This window comes from Pangasianodon hypophthalmus, chromosome 10, assembly GCF_027358585.1.
Source record: "Pangasianodon hypophthalmus isolate fPanHyp1 chromosome 10, fPanHyp1.pri, whole genome shotgun sequence".
NCBI lineage: Eukaryota > Metazoa > Chordata > Actinopteri > Siluriformes > Pangasiidae > Pangasianodon > Pangasianodon hypophthalmus.
Window position 1 is genome coordinate 26648666 of NC_069719.1, and position 24725 is coordinate 26673390.

General features: G+C 36.8%; 2 protein-coding genes across 4 annotated transcripts; both read left to right on the forward strand.

The window, feature by feature from the left end:
* The first annotated feature begins 1081 nt into the window (after window positions 1–1081).
* LOC113533735 (anti-Muellerian hormone type-2 receptor) lies at window positions 1082–14721 on the forward strand. Of its 2 annotated transcripts, none has more exons than XM_026926028.3 (11): window positions 1082–1187; window positions 2669–2872; window positions 8729–8893; window positions 9162–9260; window positions 10150–10229; window positions 10337–10552; window positions 11076–11190; window positions 12056–12201; window positions 12930–13086; window positions 13559–13695; window positions 14076–14721. In XM_026926028.3, the coding sequence occupies exons 1-11, from the start codon at window positions 1157–1159 to the stop codon at window positions 14178–14180; spliced, it is 1455 nt and encodes a 484-aa protein (XP_026781829.3). In that variant the 5' UTR covers window positions 1082–1156; the 3' UTR covers window positions 14181–14721. The 2 variants fall into 2 exon arrangements, with proteins under 2 accessions (XP_026781829.3, XP_026781830.3); XM_026926029.3 differs by having other exon boundaries at window positions 13574–13695.
* A 1510-nt stretch (window positions 14722–16231) lies between these two features.
* Window positions 16232–23487, forward strand: ak7b (adenylate kinase 7b). 2 transcript variants are annotated; one of them, XM_026926082.3, is made up of 18 exons: window positions 16232–16367; window positions 17348–17503; window positions 17596–17707; window positions 17782–17876; window positions 17967–18077; window positions 18236–18319; window positions 18473–18561; window positions 18927–19017; window positions 19099–19176; window positions 19588–19737; window positions 19838–19966; window positions 20093–20192; window positions 20280–20408; window positions 20486–20536; window positions 20637–20834; window positions 21077–21294; window positions 22587–22745; window positions 22874–23487. In XM_026926082.3, exons 1-18 carry the CDS (start codon window positions 16278–16280, stop codon window positions 22910–22912), a joined length of 2079 nt encoding a protein of 692 aa, XP_026781883.3. In that variant the 5' UTR covers window positions 16232–16277; the 3' UTR covers window positions 22913–23487. The 2 variants fall into 2 exon arrangements, with proteins under 2 accessions (XP_026781883.3, XP_034163732.2); XM_034307841.2 differs by lacking the exons at window positions 22587–22745; window positions 22874–23487 and having other exon boundaries at window positions 21020–21147.
* Window positions 23488–24725: the final 1238 nt, after the last annotated feature.

The window sequence follows — 24725 nt, forward strand, 5'->3', positions numbered from 1 at the left end:
TCAACGAGTCCATTCACTGCATACTATGCTGCAAAAAGAAAAGGAAAAAAATTAAGGAACTGGCCAAAAAGGGATTAAAAATGTTTCATTTGCAAAAATATATTGACCTCAGAAATGTTATTGATTGAAGAAAACAACATGGATCATGAAAAACTATGAAATCCTGAAACTTTATGAATCTGAAAGATCTACTGATTTAAAAAAAAAAAGGGGGGGGGGGGGGGGGGGGTCTGTAATGCTTTACCTGCTACTGTAAAATCACTGCAATCAATAAATTAATACAACTAATTCCAGTTCCTTTTTTAATTTATCTATCTACCTATCTATTTATCTATCTATTTGTTTCTTTAGTTTACTTTTTTGTTTAGTTTAATCTCACAATATATATATATATATATATATATATATATATATATATATATATATATATATATATAATTTCTTATTTACTTAATACCACATTTATTTATTTACTTTTACGTCTCTCTCTCACTTCTCTGTCTCTTTTTTCTTCTTTTGCATTTAATTTTATTTTCATGACTGTATGTATGTATATATATATATATATATATATTTTACAGTTTACAGTTTCCTGGTATAGAAGAAGAAAAAAAAAACTTAATTCCCACAAATTTATTTATTTATTTATTTATAATATATTTCGGTGGAGACTAAATGTCCCCACAAGGACTGGAATAGCTTAGCTTGTGAGGACATGTGGCTGTGCGCTAATCACATCTGAGAAATGAATCCTAGCTGTGGAAAAAAAAAAAAAAGTCCAAAAAACATGTATAAAACTCATGTGACTTTTTTCTTTAAAGGATTATAATATTTATTGTATTATTATGCATTTTAACAAAGCATTCATTTAGAAATCTCAGCTACACAGACACTACGTTGGCAACCTAATTATATGAATTTCTACAACAAAGTGTTGTCGTGTAAGTCAACAAGGCAAAAAAAAAAAAAAAAAGACTTAATGCTTTTCTTTACATAAAAGTGAACGAAAAAAATTGTACACTAAGTTGGCATGGTGGAATGTGTGTAGTGTTGTTGCAACTTATCCCATGTGGGAGTGAGAAGGCACTTCAAGGTCGTCTCTCTTCTGCGGCTCAAGGCATCTGTGTAAATCATTCGTCTGTTGCTCCCATGAAGAATGCGACTATCAATGAGCGTTGTTTTCATAGGTAAGTTCAAAGCTAGACTTTGTTATAGGTATATATTTTTCCCAATATCCAAGAAATTAACCCATTATTTTATATAATAAGGTACATGAACGTGATAGAAGCCACTGCGTTTATGTTATTTTACACTGTAGGCTTGGAAGAATAGAATTGCCCATGTTTTTCGTTCCTGTTAAAATGAACATTGGTGTAAATTAGCGTGAGATTGTGACACCGAAACATTTATAATGTCCAAAGCAGAGAATTGTGTATAAGGTTATTTCATATATTTAAGCTAATAAGCTTTCTGTGTTTCTAGACACTAGTGTGTTTTTAGACACTGTAACTTTCACTTGTTCCTTCGTGAAGGCTACACACTGAACATTCAATACTTTCTTAACACAACAGTGTTGTGAACAATTCAGTACTCTGAATACTCTGAAATTCTTTATTTTAATAAGCTAACACTGTACTGACATATTGATGATCTATAGATAAGCACAGGCTGTTTTTCTCAGCCAAAACCAAATTATTAATCTGAATTATTTGCCTTATTAAATACCCCTTGAGACTTTACATAGCTATAACATTAAGTGAAACTGTTGCAATAAATGGCAAAACTTGTTACATAAATTATGTTACTTTTCAGTTTGTGAAATATATTAATTATGCTCTACGATTTCTTTGTATTTTTATTACTAAAATTTGTGTTAGAATTTAATAAATAGTGTCATGTATTGTATATATATTGTATGTAATAATAATAATAATAATAATAATAGTAATAATAATATAGTTTACATTTAACTGATCTCAATAACACATTGGTGTTCAAATCAGAAAGAAACTCAGAGAGGTGCACCATAACCTCAAATTATAAGATGAAGCTGTTTGCATTAACTCAGTACGAAAAAAATGATAAATATAATTGCCATCATATTTGTGTTTCAGGGCAACAACATGGAGGTGAAGATGTACAAACAATATGCTATAATCTATTTTGTATTTGTTTTAAACACAGTGGGCTATAATTTTTGGTCTTGAGTTGGGGAATTTAAAAGTTACAGTAGAGCAATATTTATGCAGGGAAAAGTTTGGCGTATTCAGAGTCTGGTTACGCACCGGGTTCACTTTTCTGATTATGCAAATCACAAGAAAAAAATCTGGGATAGAAAATGCAGACTGATGAAGGAAATATGTAGCTGTTTTTTTTCTCCTTTGCAGTCAAATATAATACAATATAAGTTAAAGCAAATGTCAATTTAAAAATGAAAACGTAAAAGAATAATATGATGATATATGAATGAAAAGACAGCAAGCATTGAAATAAACATCTTAGTCTAGTTTATTGCCAATATATTGCTGCATGACTGGTCTTAGGTGTAATCATCACATTAATCACAACAAATGTGGTTTAATTTAAAAATATGGCTCATCATACTGTCATTATTATGAATCTTATGAATAGAACACCAGCTAATCGATGATCAATCCTTTCTTTGTAGCATCCATAGCTTGGTTGTTGAAATACATCCCTGCACCTGCAGTCACTACAGAGAGAAGATGCGTGTTCTTGGCTAGTCCACAAAACACTGAACGGACCCAGAAAGCAGGGAACATAAATGGACGCAGTCAGGACTGTGCCAGAACTGACTGCTGCATGGGTTACTTCCGGCTGGAGAGTGGAAAACCCAAGCCTGTCCTCTTAGGTAACACAATGCCTTTCACTCCGGTCACTCATTTTTGGAAGGAGTCTCCAGTGTCAGCATGTTCGAATAGTACGAGGTAAAGCTGTAACTGTAGGTTTTCTGCCATGGGAAAGTCTACAGGACAGAGGAGGATATAAGATTATTAACTGTATTTCTAGGGTATTTTTTTTTAAGCTTGAAATAGTCTTATTCTATTGGCAGATAGGTTTGCTCATTTTAAGCATTTACCTGCCAATAGAATGAGAAAATGTAGAGCTTAAAATGAAGAAACATGTCTCAAAATAAGTTTAATAGTCTTATATTTGGTTTATTGTAATGTTATAATCGGAAATACTAGATAGACTCGACTATAGATGTCAGTTTTTGCATTTTGGATATGACATTACACTCTAAAATGGCTTCTACGTTCATTCTTAAGGCAACGATTTGACAGGATTCACTATTTGATGATTCGAATTCTGTCAAATCTGTTTTTTTTTTTTTTTTTTAAATTCTTCCGTCTTGTTTTCCTGAAACAGCCCAACATTTTGACTCGAACCAGTATCACATTGGAAGATCTGGATACTGGATGTGACATTACACCCTAAAATGGCTTCTATTTCAGTTCTTAAGGTGAAAAAATTCTCTATTTGATGGTATCACTGCATCTGCTACAATTCGATTAGGTTTAATAGCCTCCGATCGATCTGTGACCAGCTTTGTTCAAAATCATGGGTATGTCTACCGTTAATTGACGAATGATGATGATCGTGATGAGTATTAGCAAGTCTTAGCTACGGCCAAATCACCTTGCTAGCCTATTTACAAGTCAGTTTAAAAATCTGACTTTTTTTCGTACATCAGTTGTCTGTCCTTTTATGAAAACAGTTGAATTATAATCAATTACAATCACTAATAATAGATTCATGATTGTCCCCTTGATATGTTTCAGTTGTTGCATTTTAAAGCCGATGTGTCGTTCCACATCTGATTTGTTTTGACCTGATGCAAGGCAGCAAATTTTAAATTAAGCCTTTTTTGCTTGGTCGAGAGACATCAACTTCTAGTGATTGTGTAAATATATTTACAGTAAGACCTAGGCCTGATTCATTCAGGTTTAACACACAGTAAGATTACAATAAGAGTAGCTTGAAGCACTTGGGTGATGCTTACACTTTCACACCTTATTATAATATGCTTGTATCCAATGCCAGCACTTAAAGCACCTGATTATCATATAGATGTCCTGATTCATACTACTCACACTTCAAGAGTCCCAAGAATACCGGCACTTTGCACCTCATTACAGTATTCACAGTCACCTGAACACATAAGTTGAACTTGTGTCTGGCTCTGAATCGATAAACCAAGGGGAATAAACAAAACAGTGTTTTTGATTAATAGCATAAAGTTTATTTGGGAGTGAAAGCTTAAAATATATCAAATAAATGGAAAAAGTGAAATTCCAGTCATAATATTCGATTTTAAAATTAGAGTCGGAGAAGTAGAAAAAAAATTAGAAGTCAGGGAGAGTGATATAATGCGTCATATTTTGGTTAAAAATGAATTAGGTATGTGGAATAAGGCTTGGATTTAAAAAAAAAAAAAAAAATTTAATCTACAATTTAATTATCAACTGACTGGAAGCAGCTGATTTGAGCTGGTTTGAAAATCAAAAATTAAAAAAGGTATTTTTTACTTTTTTTCTCCTTTTCACTGTTAAATTTGAGCTGATTTGAAAATTAAAAATTATCTATTTAATAAAAATATAATAATTAATAATATGTGTATTCATTATATCTATATTAATAATATAGATATTATTAATATATAAATTGTATATACTTTTGTATACATATTAATCATCTTTTTTTTTTTTTTTCAAATACAACACTTCTGTCTTGCTGACAGTTTGTCGTATATATCACGAGACATATGTGTGTATCGTAGAAATGCCTTTGAGAATCGTGATATGATATTTGGGTCATATTGTCCACCTGTAGCACAGATCAAGCTTAACACCATGGAACATTTTATCCTGAATCTAGGCAAATTCAACTAATCTTCCTGTTTATTAGATATTTTTAGATATTTGTATTGATTTCAAGCTTGAAATTGTGGTATTATTCTATTGCTTATTTCAAGCATTTGCTTTTAGAAAGAAGCAAAATCGTCTGAATTGTCAGAATAAACACTGACAAACTTCGACAAAATTGTCTGCAAATAGCTATCAGCTACTTCAAGCCTATCTCTATGCTAGCTAACGCCATGTCTGATTCTTTAAACGGTTCTCTTTAGCGTACATGAAATGAGAAGAACGGACAAATGTTACTGGCTCGAATTCTTCTTATGTCACTGCCCCTAATTAGAAAAGCGGCATTCCTATTGGTTGCTCTTTCACATATACACCATGCAAATTGAAAAGATAGATCAGACTGGATACTTTTCTCTAGAAGAATGGCAGGACATTTATCACTTGACAGCAAAAAAATGAAAAGACCTCAGCAGCTTTGTGAAGTCGTTTCACGTACCCAGTTTTATCGGCACAAAATTTTTTTCCGAAATGGGGTTTGGATCGAAGTGGCCACGAATATCAACCGGGCAGCTCTTCAGAGTGCTTCGAAGAACTCCCATCTGGAAAGTGGAAACGTGAAATGTGACAAAGAACCCAATCGTTTAATATTTACAGAGATAAGCGTGGACTGGGAGGATGACATTGACCTGGGTAAGTTTACTGATTATGATTCAATAATGTAAAGCAATAGGTGGTGATGGGATGTGGTGATTTCTCAGACATTGAATCAACATTTCTTTGAAAGTAGATTGCTCGTGTAGAAGGAATTTGGATTTTTCTACACCGGGGAATAGACAAGACAATAGGACAGGAAGTCCAGTCAGCACTCGGGACCTCCTGGAGCAACTGATCTCCACTCAGAATAGTGTATCTCATCAGCTCAACACTCTCTCTTTGCAAATCTCTGAGATGAGTGAGCAGATGACTGAGCAGACTTTGCTCACACCTTATCTGTAACTTGAGTAAGAGGTGGCAGCACAAACAGAGCGAAGAACCTGCACCAAAGAGGATGAAAAGAGCGCACAGTGTTGCCATTGCTGTAAGTTCTGTACCAAAGTGCCTATCCTCTTCCTAATCAATAACCGTTTAAATATGTTCATCACAACCTTTCATCCTTATATAATTATTTTAAACAGGAAGCTGCAAGACGCATACACAACTCGGTAAATAACCCTCGAAAGTATGATCCACAAACCGGGTAAGCTCACTATTTACTTGCAACGATCTGTATTTTATGTCATTTGAACTTCAGAATGATCTGTTATGATGCAACGTAATAAAACATAACCACATGTTTCCACAGAATCAGCTCTCCACATAATCAGGCAGTCATGACACATCTCGTCAAAGAGATCGCTCGGAGTTTTGCAGCTGTCCATCCTGAGATTATCAAAGGTAACGGATTATAAAAGGCTGACAAAAGTATCCTTAATATGAATTTCATCTTTATTTGAATTCTATACATGTCATATTAATTCAAATGTCATTTTTTCATTGTTGTATTTAATAATCTTAGTATCAAAATTGCGGGTTACGGTTTAGAGATTTAAAAATGTATGTAAATTAGGCCAAATGTGAAGTATTCAGGATTCACAGGGAAAAGTACATGATTTCAGAAGTAAAAAGTGTCAGAAATAAAAAGTGTTTACGCAAATAGCTAGTTTTCAACAGCAATGTTAAACACTCGATGCTTGGTATTTGCCTTGAGTAACTATTCAGGTAACATTCAAGCTAGTTAGGAATTTAGCTATTTCAGTAGAACATAAAAAAAAAATAGATTTCATATCTTCCATTTTGACTCCACTTCTCAACTCCATGTCTTTTTACTTCATCTTTGGCCTAATTTACATCTTTATCTGTACAATCTGTAATTTACATCTGTAATGATCTGTAATTTGTCTGTAAAATATAATCTGTATTTTAAATTTTTGTATTTAGGGTTCTGAGTTTTTCAAAATCTTCAAATATTTAACCACTAATTTCGAATTATGTTTTTTAAATCCTAAACGCTACCAATAGCAAGTTCAAAACAATGAAAAAATAGGCAGAAATGTACATTTATTAAAAGCACCATCGAAAAAAAAGAAATTTATTTAATGTGATGGGTATAATAATTCATATTCTAATACTTCCAAGCTCGTTAAAATTTATGCGCCTCATTAACCGTGATTTAAATGTCGCTCCAAGTTTATATAACTTTTTTTTTTTGCATTGGTTTACACATACAAACGTTAAGAATTCTGTATAATTTTTTTCTGTTCAGCATCCTGCAAGACATATTACGAAACTTTAAGGAGGAAGTATTGCTTGGCTCAGCCTGAAATGGCACACCGAAGAGATGTCGTCAGAGTTGCTGCAAGAAACAGGCAGAGAAGGAGAAGAGTATGTTAAAGAATCGGTTATACATTTGGTGTAACTTTGACACTATATTGAAATATGTAAATAGTGTAGTTTTTTTTAGTGGTTAAATAAATGTTATGTTTTGCAGTTACTGGAACAACCATCCAGACTGAAGAGGAAAGAACGCTGTGGCAGACTGCAACCGCGGACCTCATGTCCGATGAGGAAGATGCTGTTATTGAAGGGAGGCGAGTGTGGACAGTAAGACATCCAAGACATCCACCCCAGAGGAGTCCAGCACTTTCTGCCCTGTGCCAGGAGCTGCAGCGGAGACTGGAGGCTGACCCCAACTATGTTGCTACACATCATTTTTGTGTAGATGAAGCATAGCATAGCTCATTTCCCCCGCTATTTTCTTCCCATGTCCCCAACTCCCAGCCATCTCTCCGCTATCATACGACAGCTACCATTAGCTAACACATGAAACCATCCACATCTTCTCAAACCGCTGCTCATGCTGCATCACAGGCACATTCAGAGGAAAGCAGACTCTGTATACACATCTGAGCTCACAGATGCTCATGATTGGCTATTGTCACTGTGATTGACAGGGGAGAGAGTATGCCCCTCCCACCCAGACAGCACAGCTACTCTCATGGCTCTGAAGGATAGCTGGGGCATCGCTTTGTATTCTTGGTTTGTTCTGTGTAATAAAATAATAACACGTTATAGAATGTGTTATAAAATGTGTTATAAAATGTTATAACGTAATAAAATAAAACACATGTTGTTTTACTGTTGTTATTATTATGGAGCATTTGACCAATCAAATCACTCCTTAGTGAATCAATGAGGATACAAATGTTAATTGGCTAGCTTTTTGCTAACAAAACACATGCTTTCATGGAGGCATCCATGTTTTTTTTCTGCACTTTGAAATGTACTGAGCTTGAAAACATCCGAATTCAGAATTTCCACTTCTGAGTTAAGTTGAATGAAGCATTAAAGGTGGGTTAAAACTAAAGCCAGGTGATCCAGGCTGAGAGAAATAACGAATAAGCGATACCATTTTATCAGCAAGATATAACGAAAGTAAGAGATCTCTTGCATGTGAAAATCATGGCAACTTTACATGGAAGTTTTCCTCTTCCATATACATCTGTAATTGGTACCAACACAGACATATCTTGATCTTTATGGACTGGTGGAATTAAAAGTTTCTGGGCATCAAATTCCAAATGAGCAATACTGTCCCAGGTTATTTCATCTCAAACACTTGGATATAGATAGACTTTTGAACAGCTACCTTCATGTGCCTTGTTATACTTTTCTTGCCCCCTATAGATGGTGCTGTTTTGGACATAAAGTGCATGTTGGATGCCTCCTTTTGGAATCATTTCATGAGTACTGATTTAGTTTCTCTAATGCTAATGATCTTTCTTTCCTGCTTTCTCCTTGTTTAGGTTGTAGTATAATCCATACCTCCTGCCCAAACTTGCTATGCCATGCATCAGTACATCTTCAGAACTACATTGGGTGTGCGTGCAGCTCAGATTTCTGCAATATGAACATCACCTGGAATCAGCAAGCCAAGCAAAATGAATACAAGCAACCTCCGTATATCTCAGGTACTACAGGAAATTTATTTGCAACCTTACGTTGTTTGGGAAATATAATAATGGAATTTTCTGTTGTGTCGTTGCTGGCCGTGAGACCATATACCTCTTACCACAACTTTGCACATTTTACTTACATGTATTCAAGTGTTCAACTCCAACGGCACTTTTTTTTTCAGTACATTTGTGAATATTGTTTGATGAGCTTAAAATCTTTGCAAGCATTAATTCAGTTCTGTGAAAATGAAGAGAAAATTCTATGCTGTCTTGGTCTGTATAGATCTGCTGAGTGCCAACATCTTCATTATTCCTGCTGGAGCTCTGATTCTGTTATTTTTCCTCATAACTGCACTGAAGTGGAAACTTCTTAAATGCTGCAGTAAGATTACCATTCTTTAAAATGGGCTCTTTTCTCATTTCTTAAACATCAAATAATAACATTGTACTGTAAATGCCATTTTAATACTTGCCAAGAAATGTCCTTATATGGTGTTGTAGGCTTTACTCCTGTACATATTCATATTTCATATTATCAGTTAATATTTGCTCTTGCATATTGTATCAAAATCAAGAAGTGGATGTAATGTACAGTAGAATATCTCTTATACCACAATGTTGTTAAATTCTGAGTTCTGATTGGTCAGAAGATGCTGATTAATTCGATATAAAAGCAGCTGTGACTTATTCTGTATATTAATGCACTCATTCTATTACGTTATTATATCTATAACTTACACTTATGACTTAATGGATTAAGTAAAAAGTGTGTAAATGTTCAAATTTTCTTTAAGGAGATGGATGTTTATTAATTCATGCATTGACGGAAGGAGTCTCCAGTGTCAGTGATTTGGACTGTCAGATATAAAGCTGTAACTGTAAAAGTTTTCTTTCACAGGCAGGTTTGCAGGACAGCAGAGTTTTGCCATTTGACAAGCTTTTCAATCTTATTATCTTCCAGAGAGAGAAAAAAAAAGCCACAATGGTTAGGGAAAGCCTGTTTATAGCTGCCATAACGTAAGCGATAAAAGGAATTGACTTGTTTTGCATACATTCCACAATGTTAAATGTAGCTCTAAATGCATACTAATGATAAAAAATGAATATTAATAAATAAAAAATGTTGTGGTATAAGAGGAATAAAACATTTCCGAACATGCTGTTGTAGGAAAAAATCAACTTCACACCACCCTGTTGTGTAAAAAGTAGAAAATGTATATAATGTCTATATGTAATTATGTAAATGTGTTATTTTTCTTCCTTACATAAAGGGCCTGTAACACCTCCAAACACACATGACATGTTAGAGGTAGCTAATATTGACCTGGACAAACACTTGGAGATGGAAAAAGTAAAGATTCTGTTGATCATTAAATCATCATTATTAAATCATTATTAAATCATCAATTCTGAGTGCTTTGGCTTTATTAGTATTTGATCTATTTGTTTATTTTCTAGGTAGTTGCTTGTGGCCATTTCGCAAGTGTGTGGCAGGGAACTTTCCACGGATCATCGGTGGCCTTGAAAGTGTTTCCTACAGCACTACAACAAAAGTTCACTAAAGAGAAAGATGTGTACAAGCTGCCTTTAATGATGCATTCTGGGATTGTAAGGTTTCTTGGAGATGGAAAAATAGGGCAAGAGTTTGTGCTTGTTTTGGAACTGGCAACCCAAGTGAGTTAGGATTATTTCTGGGGATATGTCAAGGGCAGTTCTTTTCGATTTCATGACCTCAGTTTACTCTCTCCTGTCTTCATTAAGCTGTGCTCAGCAGTAACTATAGCAGCATGATATAAAAAAAACTCATAAAGTGCAAATAATAGGATGTGCTGGATCAAGTGCTATTTTGTAAGACACTCAGTAATAAGAGAGGAAGCCATATTATTAAATTAAACCAAATTAGCAGTGATCAGTGTGATTCAAACAGCAATATATTGGCAATATACAGTACTCCTATTAGACATTTATTTCAATGCTTGCCATCTTCTCATTCCGATATCTTTCTTCTATTTATTTCTTCAATCTGCATTTTCTATACGTGTAATTTTCCCTGCATAAATATTAACTTTTGGACTTCAGTCACCAACTCTGAACACAGCCCTCAGTGCAAGTAATGACTTACTGCTAAGTGATATCCAACTTAATCTGACACGGCTTGTCCAAACTCATATATTTACCTAAAACTTTTTTTTTTTAGGGTTCTTTGAATGCATTTCTGTCTAGAACGGTGAGTGACTGGGCATGTACGCTAAAACTAGCTCAAACCCTATCGCAAGGATTGGCCTACCTGCACACTGACTTAAAAATGAACGGTGAGTAGCTTCAGAACAATAACTCATACAACTCATTTGCTTGCAGTCAGCTCCAGAATTATTAGTACTCTTCATGAAAATGAGCAAATGAATAATGAATAATAACCAGCCACTTTGAGGGTTCTTTGGTTGTCCCTGTGGGGTAAACTTTTAATGGTTTATTTTGTTGCACCTGACAGCAGTGTTTCTCAGAAATCAGAAATGATTCATGGTGAAGTTGATGATTCCTGTTGTAGCTCTAATGATGGTGAAGTCCAGGTGAAGTTCACGATTCCAGTCGTAGCACTAATCAAGCTTCATGAAGTTCATGATTCCAGTTGTATTGTAGCTTTAATGGTTTTGGCGTTCAGGTGAAGTTCATGATCCAAGTTGTAGCTCTAATGAAGCTTGGAGATTTTCACGATTCCAGTTGTAGCTTTAATAAAGCTTTGTGAAGTTCCAGATTCCAGTTGAACTACAGCTTTAATGATGATTAGGTTCAGGTGAACTTCATGTGTCCAGTTAATGAGGCTTGGTAAAGTTTATGATTTCAGTTATAGCTTTAATAAGACTTGGTAATGTCCAGGCACTGAATTTTTTTGGATTTCTCTCTGGAATGTGTAACCCTTTCTTGTTGTTATGGAGGTGGCATCTTTTCATTTTAAAACTTAACCATCCAATGAATCAAATAAACTGTGCAATTTTGAAAATATGATCTTCTGACTCTTCTTCACCCCCCGCCTTACTTCCTGACAAATTTTCACCTCTGAATTATACAGTTATTTCTGCCCATGCTTCTGAAAGGTGCCAATAATTCTGGAGCTGACTGTACTCTACGTATCCCAAATACATGGTTTGTTTGTTTGTTCTTTGCCTTATCTTGTAGGAGTCTATAAGCCAGTGGTGGCTCATTGTGATCTCAGCAGCAGTAATGTTCTGGTGAGAGCTGATGGTTCCTGCGCTCTGTGTGACTTTGGATGCTCAACAGTGCTACAGTGCCAAGCATTGCAGGGTTATTCTGGCATAGTAGAGGTTTGCTTCACTTATACATTATCTAACCATATGTTCTTATTTTCAACTCTTCATAAACCATGTGATCTGTTTATGCAGTTGAATCCTTATAGGGTGAGTAGGCATATTAAACAAAATCTGAACTGTGACCTTATAAGATTATTGTATGAAAAGTGAGCGAGTATTAATTAGGCGTTGTATAGACTCGTCAACTAATACATTTGCTACTCACCAGACACTAAAGAAATGAATTGAGATATTAAAGAATCCTCCCAGACACTGCTTGCATTCTCCATCCAAAGGAAGGCCGATCATTGAGCTATACGCAGAACTCAGTTGATGGACATGAGCTTCCATGCTGCGCACGCTCACGTCCAGAATTAGCAATTTCAGCCACTAGGTCATCCACACGAATGTATTTTAAGGACTGGTACATTCTAAATAGTGTATTATGATAAACAGATTTATATTATGCACTATTTTTTAAAAATTTTTTGTCCTTGGCCTCAAAAAGCATTGATGCTGGATGTGTATGATTGTTAATTGCTGTGAAGTTCACTCTGACACGTTAGTTGCTGTTACTTATCAGCATTTAACTGCACTAAGAAGATATAAAAATAATGATGTCCTGAATCTTTTTTTTTTTTTTTGCTTAAACTACAGAAATGATGACTAGACGACTACTTTTTTGAATTATTGGTCGACCAGTAAAAATGGGATCGTAACTGTTTCCTCGTGACACTTGGCAGGGCAGAATTCAGATGGGGACTCTGCAGTACATGTCACCTGAGATCTTGGAGGGATGTGTTAATCTGAGCAGCGGTCGCTGTTTGCTTCAGGGAGATGTGTATTCCTTCGGACTACTGCTTTGGGAGTTGCTGATGCGTTGCTCTGATCTCTGCAAAGGTATAAATTCACATTTACGCGGCAGATAGAATGCTAGAGCTTTGAGAACGATCCAGTGTCAGATTTTTCAAAGTTTATCCAGAGAACAAATATTGAGACAATGACTGTGCACAAAAAAAACACTGCAGAGATTGTTGTTTTTAGTGATGCTACTAAGTGTGTAGCTGCTGAAAGGAAGTTTTAGCAGCATTAAAAACATAGCACTCAAAGATTTTAATTTTTAATTAAAAACAAAAAAACAATCTTCAAACCATTATAGTAAAGTCAAGAAAGTCTGAAGGTATTTTCATCAACTGGTTATGTAATACAACCTAATGAGTAATTATTTGACCTACACTGTGCATATGGCTAAAAAATAATAAAATAAAACAAATGTGAAAAAATAATGGTACCTACAAATAATGGCACATTCCAGACACGTTTTTCTAAGTTACTGTGCATCTGAGTGTTTCATGCGATTCATCATTTCTAGATTCTCCTGTTCCAGAACATATGTTGCCTTATGAGATGGAACTGGGACGCAGTCCGTCCCTTGAAGATCTTCTTACTTTCGTGTTGGAGAAAAGATTGCGTCCAACTATACCTCATCTGTGGACCAGAGTCTCCCAGGTACACAGTCCTTATGCAGTATTTATGCAGGGAAAGTTAGGCGTATTCAGGATTGAGTTACGCAGCCTGGGATCTTCATTCAGATTACTAAAATCTTTTTAAATCTTCTGGGATCTCCTTCAGATTACTAAAATCACCTTTGGGTAGCTCATGACCCCAGGTTGCCAGATTCTTGACTACATGTGTCCAATACGGTGTTTATTTAATAGCATTTACATCACTGCCTTTAAACATAAGCACTTGCCATTAAGCCTGAAAACAAGTGGAGGACAGAAAAGCAGATTACTCTCATGACATCTTTTATAAATGTCATAAATTGTTTCACTATGAATAGTTTTAATGTGAGTCCATTTTGATTTCATCCATGCCTCCATTTGCAGGGATTGATTCTCCATGAGCTCCTTGAAGATTGCTGGGATCATGATGCAGATGCAAGACTCACAGCAGAGTGTGCAGCCAATAGATTAGCTTCTTTAACACTCTGATCTTGCCTCGTAAAGACCGAAGTCCGTGTGCAAATTTAACGTTGCTGAACATTATATTAGCTGATGAACCGATATTAGTGAGTGTGAAGTGCTCACATTTCTGTGAGCATGTTTGCTGTGTGGTGAAATATTATAGCATTTATGACAAGAGTTACTTAAGAAAGAATGGTGTAAAGAAGATAAAAAGAAGATTGTCTTCATTGTATGCATTTCAGTATGCAACCTTTCATATTAATGAGAAATCCAACATAGAATTAATGTAGAATTTGTTGGATTCAAATTTCCAGAATGCACTGCAGCTATGCAACACAGTTTCTGTCAGCTTTGACACATTTTACACACTTTTTCGTGCTGCTTTGCTAGATGTTCTTACATTACTGGAGCTACTAGGTTAGCGGTGCCTGCTGTCTTTACTCTGCGACTTTCTTCCGATTAATATCAAGGTCACGGTTCAGACACACACCACGCTCCATGTCCAGTGTAACGTGATCTTCATGGTGTAACATCTCTGCTTGCAGAATAAAGAAATAACCCTCTTTGACATCATTGTTTTGCTATCTTTTCATTTATTAAAGTCATTTTAATACCTTTCTAACCCATAAATCAAGAACATTTTCCAGCTGCGAATGAAGGAGTTGACTGAAGCTGTGGCGCCGGAGACCTGAGACCTGGGGCTTGAGTAAGCACTTTATCCTGGTCAGGATTACGGTGAGTCCAGAGCCTATCCCGGGAACACCGGATGGGAAGCATTAATACACACTGAAGGGAACACCAGTCCAGCACAGTACACTTTCACACACTTATATACTCAGCGGTAAATATAGAGGTCCAGTTCACGTACAAGCATGTTTTTGGGAGGTGGGAAGAAACCAGAGAACCCAGAGGAAACCCACATGGACATGGGAAAACAAAACTGATACTCCACAGGATGAGCTAGCTGTGAGGCGGCAATGCTACCAAACAGTATGATTTATACAAAAGTAAAGGGAGACAGGAAAATAAGTAATATAAATTAAGTAAATAAAAGAGTATTATGATTGCTAATATTAGTTCAGTGATGAATGAATGAAGGGAAACAACTTCTACAGATTGTCAAGGATACTATATGCAGTATACACACACACTGGTCGTTTTATTAGGAACACCTGTACACCTGCTCATTCATGCACAGATTCACCCAAACTGGACAGCTGAAGACTGTAAAAAGACCAGGTGATCTTTTTTTTTTTTTTGTTCTAATCTTCAGCTGTCCAGTTTGGGTGAGTCTGTGCCCATGACAGCTTCAGATTCCTGTTCTTGGCTGACAGGAGTAGAACCTGATGTGATCTGCTGTTGTAGCTCATCCACCTCAAAGTTTGATGATTTGTGCATGCTGAGATGCTTTTCTGCTCACCACGGTTGTAAAGAGTGATTATATGAGTTACTATATCCTTCCTAGCAGCTCAAACCAATCTGGCTCAAACCAATTTTCCTCTGACCTCTCTTATCTACGAGGCGTTTGCACCTCACCTGTTTTTCGCACCATTCTGTGTAAAGACTAGAGACTGTTCTGTGTGAAATTCCCAGATCAGCAGTTTCTGAAAAACTCAAACCAGCCCATCTGGTACCAACATCCACGCCACGTTCAAAGTCACAGAGATCAGACTTTTTCTTCATTCTGATTTTTGATGTGAACATTAACTGAAGCTCTTGACCTCTTGACCTGTATCTGCATGATTTTATGCATTGTGCTGCTGCTACGTGATTGGCTGTTTAGGCTGATATGAACTGTATGAATGTGCAGGTGTACAGGTGTTCCTAATAAAGTGGACAGTCATGTCATTTTACAATGTTTTTTTTTTTTTTTTTGTCTTATATTAAATGACATTTGGGGTTTTATTCCCTCGTCTCTTTCTGTGGTGTGTAAGAACCACACACATTTATCACAAACCTCTCAGCGCGAGAAACGTGAACCGAATCTATTTCTCTCTGAGGAATCGAATTCAAAGCTTTGGAGTCGACTCTGTCCACATAATGCCTCGAATCACAGAATCGACTCTTCAAAGAATCGGCTCCCAGCTCTAGTTGCGAAGCAACACAACCTAAAAAAAAAACAATATGGCTGCAGAAACTGAGGAACTCTCCCACCTCTCTAAACGCGTTTTTATCAATAATGTGGACAAATATACCTCAAAATATATCGCAGAGGTCAGTTTTCCTTCGTGTTATAAATCTTATTGTAAATTATACTTCATTTTATCGAAGTGAATTAGTCATAGTTAGCTTAGTGTGTAATGTTAGCTAAGTAGCTAGTTTCACAAATGATTATTTGTGTCTGTTATAATGATAATGACATGATGAACAAACTAAAAAACAGCTGTTTACATTGATGATGAATTTGGATGAGTATTAAAAATAAACATCAAAATCCCAAAAGATGAATTCCTGTTACTTCTTTTAACTTAAACATGAATCTACAGTTGTGTTAAATAAACATTTTCAGTTCATTTTAACAACAACATTAATAATAATTATAATAATAATAAAACATCTTATTTATCTGTTAGTAAGTTCCGACCATGCGATCTGCGTGTAATCGATGATACGGTGAAGTTGTTTATTTAACATTTATGGAAGGAGTCTCCAGTGTCAGCGCTTAGCGGAACAGTCAGAGCTGTAGTAAAGCTATTACTTTAAGTTTTCCGACATCTTCAGGACGCAGTTTCTTAGTTTCTTTTCTTTTTTTTCCTTAATAATTTCAAGAGAGAGAAAAAAAATGAAACTGGGAATTACTGAAGGAACGACTGTTTGTTTTGCGGACATTTCCAGTACGTTAAATGTAACTATAATGGGTAAAAAAGTACGATGTGTTGTTCTTTAACTGAAAAATTGTAAGAGTTCGCAAATTGTAGTGGTGGAAGCGCTTCAGGATGCGCGATTATTGGAAAAAAAATCACCTTCAGGGTGATATCAGTAACTCTCCTTTACAGAATGCTGTGTGTAGTGTTGATTATGAACACTCTTAGTGTTAATCAGTGTTGATTATGAATATTATTAGTGTTGATTATGAATATTATTAGTGTTGATCAGTGTTGATTATGAACACTATTTCACTAACTCGATCATGTATTTCAATATATTTAGTTGTACTTTTCTTTACTTTTGACATGTCTTTCTAATGTACCCAGTTTTTGTCCTCGTGTGCTGCTGGAGCGTCCCGTGTTGCTGAACAAGTCGAGGATGAAGAGGAAAACGAATCATCCCAGAAAGGCACTTTCCGGATTGTTGGAACCGTTTCTGGGAAAACCGAGGAAAAGTCCAGTTTTGCAGTCGAAGAATATACTGTGAGTGTAATATCTGAGCAATCCTTGCTCTAATTAGCGTGGTGGATGTTCATTTATTTATTATTTATTATTTATTTTACCCATTTCTGTAGAACTTAACACGTGAAGAGCTTTTCCATCACCTGATGGAGTCGGATGTCGTCGTTTATAACATTAACAGCGAGCATGCTGATCAGATAGACGAAGCCTCTTGGGCGGTCTCAGGTATTTTCAATAAAATATTTGATGTGTATTAACTATTTTTTAACCCTTTATTAAGAGATTTGTCTTTTTTAAAGCTCTTCACAAAGAAATCGATGCATTTCCTGGACCCAAGATGTTCATCTTAATCTCCTCGGTCATGACGTGGGCTCTGACTAAGACCCTTGATCCAGTAAGTGTGGAACTGATCATATAGCGTGAACTTATCCATACTTCTTCAGAGTACATTGTGTTTTTTCTTTTAACTGAATTTGAATAATAGAACGATCCAGAGATTTCTTTTACGGAAGAGGACTACAGGAGACGGAAACCGCATCCCAACTTTAAGGATCATATCTCTGTGGAGAAGCTTGTGGTTAAACTGGGAAAATCTGTGAGTGCTTTCTGAGGTTTTTTGGGCGATGGCTTGCAGAATGAGTTTGTTTTTTTGTTGAAAAGTCTTAGATCATATGTATACAATGACAAGATTTTTTTCACTGCTTGCAGTTTCCTTATTGTTCGATCTTTACAGTATCGTATCATAAATTTCAGAATCCGTCACAGTTCTCTACTTATGTGGTTGCATCTGGACTGCAATATGGAAAGGGAGAGCAAGCGTTTCATTTCTTTTTCAAGGTAAATCGAGACTGTATCCGTGTTCCTGCTGTAATTAATCACTTTATGTATTAAGTACATTTTCTCTCATGTTTTTTTTTAGTAATTGCTTCACAATTAATCAGCATCCATCAGTGTATGACTGAGTGTATGACTGACACTTCTCTGTTTTAGACATCGTGGCTGGGAGAGGAACGCGAAGTGCCGATCTTCGGAGACGGCTCCAATATCATTCCTGCTATTCACATCAGTGATCTGGCAGGGTCAGTAGTGATGGACAAATTGTTCTTACTGACTTAATGACTCTTTTAAGTGAATTGACTGAACTGATTCTTAAGCACAAATGAATCAAAAGTGGCAGTTTTATCAGGTCTGACCCCACGATCTATACAGATCTATGCTGTCATCTGAGCAATTTTTCTAGATGAATCCAGTTCAAATCCTGAATGAATCACAGCCCATTAAATTCAATTCACTTAAACATGTAGTTCAAAAGAATTGAATCACTGAAGTGAGTCGTAACACATATCGCTATCGGGAAGTTGATAATATAGTGATGTATTGTATTGTTTCCTGAAAGATTGATGATCACTGAACATTCGTTCTGTTGTTTTTTTTTTTTCCAAAGGATTGTACAGAATGTAATCGACCGTAAGCCGAAGCCGCAGTACTTTCTTGCAGTGGATGAATCACAGAATACCATTGCTGACATTATCAGCGTGAGTTTCCCTAATGGGAGTCATTTTATTTTATATTCTTCCATACTGTTCTGCTGCTCAATCCTTTCTCTTTTGTTCTAGGCGATAGCGTTGGTGCTCGGGTCAGGAAAAACCCAAAACATTCCAGAAGAGGACGCATTTTTCATAGAAGAATTGACAGTAAGTTTAGCAAATTATATTAAAAATGCAGTGTTTTGAAAATCCATAAATTGCAATATTGCTATGAAATGGATTTCAGTAGTTTCTTCAATTTGGGCTCTTTTTTAAAATGTTCTGGTCTGGAAATTAGCTCCGCCCATAGACAGAACATAGCTGCTAAGCTCCGCCTCTTTTCCTTATAAGGCAAATCACAAGGCTGAACTCGGTGTGGTCAGGGGAAAATGGAAATGCTTGTCAGTTGCAATTGTTTTAATTGCAGTTTGCCTCATAGGCAGCAGAGAGCACTAAAAATTACCAAAAGTTTCTTTAATTACAATAATAAGCCGTTCAGTGCAAGAAGTTGCTGTAACTAGAATTTTACCGGCCCATTGATAATGGCTAACACATTTTTTTGTTGCTGTTGTTTCTCAGCAAGCAGAAATTGATCGTTTGTTCATCAACCTTCGAATGGAAGCCATTTTTTTCACAGACAATTTCAGTATCAACTGGGTTTCAAAGAGAGGCATTGTTGATAACATCGACCAAGTCGTGGAGGAGTACAAGCTCACCCGAGGCCTGCTGGTAAGTGACAAAGTGCGACTGTTAGGATTATTAAATGTGTCCATATTTACATCAAACCCTGGTTGCAGTAGTACTGACAGATTGATTTTTTTTTTTTCAGCCTGTTCGCATCTGTGTCTTGGGACCTCCTGCTGTCGGGAAAAGCACCATAGCTGAAAAGATCTGCAAGCACTACAAACTGCACCATGTAAAACTCAAAGAGACCATCACTGAGACTCTCGCGAACCTGGTACCTGTCCCACTAGTGCATTTTATAAATAAAGAAACCTTACTATATACTTTAACCGCTAACAGGTTTTGCTAGGTGAGTGCCAGGATTTTCAAAAATAAATGTTTCCCTGATGGTTGCAATCAGGAGTCGCGTGTCCGCATAGAAGAAAGCAACGAGGACGATGAATCACATGAAGCACAGGAGCTTTTGGAGACACTGAAGAAGAACATCGAAGAAAACGGAGGTAATGAATGTATATTTCAAACCAATGCCTAATGTAATTCCTGTTGGCATGAAAACTTTAATGGAAGTATATCACGTTTTTATTCAGGCCGGTTGGATGGGCAGTATGTTATCCAAATCATGAAGGACAAGCTGAAGACTAAACCATGTAGAAATCAAGGATTCGTCCTGGACGGCTTTCCGAAGACATACGAGCAAGCTAAAGAGCTATTTTATGGTAGGACGAATAATAACCTCGTTTCATTTTAACCATTGATTTCATTTGGTTTTAACATTGTGTGTTATATTGCGCAGCCGAGGATGACAAAGCTACAGACGCGAGGTCCAATGTCAAAATCATCCCAGGTGTGTAGATTTATGGGAATGTAAATGCAGAGAGTTATCCAGTGCTGGTTATGCTAACACTCTTGACTTCTCCTTTACTTCTGTGTGCGTGTGTGTGTAGAGTTTGTGTTCTCTCTGGATGCCACTGACGAGTTCCTGAAGGAACGTGTGCTGAACCTGCCTGAGAGCGTGGTGCAGGGAACGTCACACTCCTTCGATAACTTTCTCCCACGTCTGGCCACGTTCAGAAAAAACAATTCAGAGGACGAAATTGTGCTAAACTACTTTGAAGAGCTGCTGATTCACCCTGAGCATATAGGTAGCACAGTTTTCTTTCAGGTATCACCAGAGCTTAAATTTGACAGCCATTCAGCATGTTCACTAGCCATACCATATACATATTAAACTGTATACATATTAAATGTATAAATTGGTCATTAATTATTAATCTGTATCAAGTTGTCCAAACAAACATGCTTGTTATTGTTTTCACTGCCGTTGCAGTTCATGCTATGGGCAACAGAGGGCTCCAAAAATAAAAAAAAAGCTCCTACTTTCTAGAGATCAACACTGATGACCCAGAGAATGTTCTGGTGATGGAGAAGGTCAGTGAGATTGTGGGGAAGGTCAGGAACTACGGCCCCACTGCAAAGCATTTAGAGGAGGAGCGGAGGCAGGCGGAGATCAGGCTGAGGGAGGAAGAGGAGGCGCGCCGGGCCGAAGCCAAGCGCAGAGAGGAGGAAGAGGAGGAGCAGAGAGCACAGTGCTGGGAGGAATGGGTACAAACACACACTACACTGGGGCCTGGATTCATTCACTAAAGAACAGCCAGAGTTCTTGGCATGAAGTGATGATTGATACCCAGATTTTTAGAAAGACCCAGTACACACAATGTGGCCAAAAGTTTGTTTACACATGACCATCATATACAGGTGTGCTTGCTGAACATCCCATTCCAGATTTAGTCCCTCTTTGCTGTTATTCTGGGAAGGCTTTCCACTAGATTTTGGAGTGTGGCTACAAGAGCATTAGTGAGGTCAGTCAGTGATGTTGGTGAGGAAGTCTGGGGTGCAGTCGGTGTTCCAGTTCATCCCAAAGGTGTTCAGTGGGGTTGAGGTCAGGGCTCTGTGCAGGACACTCGAGTTCTTCTACTCCAACCTTAACACACCATGTCTTTCTGGAGCTCACTTTGTGCACAGAGGCATTTTCAGGATTTGCTGGATCAGGTTTGGGCCTCTTAGTTCCAGTGAAGGGAAAATATAACGCTACAGCATACAAAGACATTCAGTACAATTGTGTGCTTCAAACTTTGTGGTAACAGTTTATGGAAGAACCACATTTGGGGTGATGGTCAGGTTTCCACAGACCTTTGGCCATATAGTGTATCTCTGGCTCTGTCACACCACCCTGGAACATTACTCCTCCTCACAACAGAAATCACCCTCACCAGAGTATTATCATAGCTCTAGTTTGACACTTCCTGGTTACGTCTTACTTTTAGAGTATATTAGACTAGCATATGCAAATACACAATGCGAAGTCTTGCAATTCCAAGCCTTTGTGTGAGTTCTTGCGTGAGCTTTGTTCGGTTCTGAATCCTATTACCGCGTGTTGGCCCTTTACCTTGCCTTGTGTTAACCCTTTTCGAATTGTCTTTGCTTGCTTTGTCTGTTTATCTTTTATGAATAAAATCCTCCTCCATGTTAACTCAGTCCTGTATGGCACACACCCCCACACTTCCGATTTGATTCCCAAGGTTCCTATACATTCCTTGTATATTTCAGAGTATGATGTTCATTTCTATTTATTGCAGCTAAATTTTGTAAAAAGGCTTATTATCGAAAGACTATTAGGCCACACCCACTTCTAACATCAGCAACTTCAGCTGGTTTAAAAATGTTTATTCAGGTTAATTACCGAAAGTTTTATTTTCCTACATTAGATAAATATATCCAAATTGTTACGTGAGATTTTCTAGTATCGTTGTTTCATTTTGCCGCATTGTTGCATGCTTGCCTCTGTGTGTGTGTGTGTGTGTGTGTGTGTGTGCGTGTGTGTGTGTGTGTGTCAGAACCGACGCCTCCAAGACGTGAAGCAGCAGGAAGAGGAGCTGTTGATGAGAGAAGAAGAATCTGCCAGGCAGTATCTGATGTACACTGTGATGCCCGTTCTGTCTCAAGGCCTGATTGAGTTGTGCAGAATCCGACCAAATGATGCAATAGACTTCCTGGTAGGTTTTCTCACTCTTCCTTGACATGTTTCAGTGTTCCTATATACTGTGTATATAGTGCGAATGAATATACAGCAGTGTGTATTTTGTGTGAAAACATTGTTTTCTCATTATCTGTTATGTTTCAGGCTGAGTATCTCCTCAACAACAACCCAGAAATGGAATAAAGCACATCCGCCTAAAGGATAATTGTGGTATAAGACAAATAAAATGCTACAAGACACGATGTTTTAGGAAATAAGTGACTTCCAGGTGCCAACAGTAACTCCGCTTCACATCTGGCCGTTTCACACCACCCCGTTGTTGATTGTTTTTCTATAACAGCATGCCCCATTGTGCTCTAATTGCACGTTCATTATAGTCAGGGAAAGCTGATTGTAAACTTTCTCGTTTCTGACCTTGCTGTTTGTGTACCTGTCCGTTTAAAAGCTTCCGAAACCGACAATAAAAGCCAGCTGCTAATTAAAAGTTCATTAACGATAATGTATTTGGGAGTGCTTGATAACTAGAAAAGTAGACATGGCACTGCATAATTGCCTTGATTTGCCGTACAGTTTCAAAGGATCGATGTAACAAATGGCGGATAATTAAAATATTTTCATACGCAAGTCGGAGAGCAGAAAATTAATTACATTGGTAAACAAAAATTATTCCATTTCTGCAAACATTCATTCAGTTCATTGTTTCAGGAAGTTGTTAGTTCACAGCGCTGAATGTGCTAATAAACTTAAGTCATTATTAAGAGTCAGTACCTTAATGGACTTTGTTATTGTCATCATTTCATGTGTAACTGAAAAAAAGTCTTTCTACTCCCTCCGTGTTCGGTGCGTAAAGACGATCACAGAACAACATTACAGTTCTTTAATTTCACGTAGCGTTCCCTGTGTATCAGGAGCCAAATAAATAAACATCGGTTCAGTCAGTATATTAGCTTCATCTGTAAAAACGTGTCCTATAAAAGCAACAAACAATGTTTTTGAGCTAAAAATGAATGAGCAGTGAATTGTCACAAATTCCCCCTCTTAGTGTCGAGTCACAGCTTTCCACATGCTTTTATTTATGTTATAACAACACGCCATATTTTAGTTCCAGGTCTGTCCCTCCCCCCTGTCTTATATTGCTTTGTTTCTCTAATGTGTACACCTGTTTTGTGTTATTCTCTAAATTAGTTGTATTTATACCCTGTTTTCTCCATTCCTCTTGGCGAAGTCTTGCCGAGTATGTCGTGCCGTTCTGAGCATTGTTTCTCAGTGTGTTGTTTCCAGTTTTCCAGCTCTGGCTTGTATTATCATTTCTGAGTATGAATTTTCTCACATATGGATTCTCGGGTTTCCCTAAAGCGGGACACTGAATTTATGATATATAATACTTATTATATTGCACATAATCTAAGATGGTGTGTTTTTATATATTTGCGAATATACTGCACTGTAGGTTCTGCATATTTTAACATTTCTATTTTATTTATTTTTGTTAGGTTGCAACATGTTTTTTCTGACTTCTGGAGCAATGTCATTAATTGTAACAGTAGCATCCATCGTACGCCAAACATTCTTTTCTTAGGCTGGTGTGGTAGGTGTTGGTATGGGTTATTGTCCACTCAGAGGCAGACATTTTGAGCTCTGTATTTTCTCCCCTTTCACTGATCAGATCGCTGCAGATCAGTACTTAAATCAAACTGACATCAGTTCTGAAATACTGAATGTGATACACATCATATCTAATGACTTGTAAGCCCACTATTTACCTCTGACCTCTTTTCATATCTGTTGAACAGCTCTTTGGATACATTTGGTTGTAAAATTCATAATATACGCCTTCGTCTGATCAGAACTAGAAGTCTGGGTCATAGCAAATCTTTCTTTCAGTTCTTCAAGTTGTCTTTTTCTGGAGATTTTGCATAATTACCAGAATTTTTGTTGCATTATTCTAAACGAAAAATAATTAATAGACATTCTGCCCTGCTCTTTTGACTTGTGA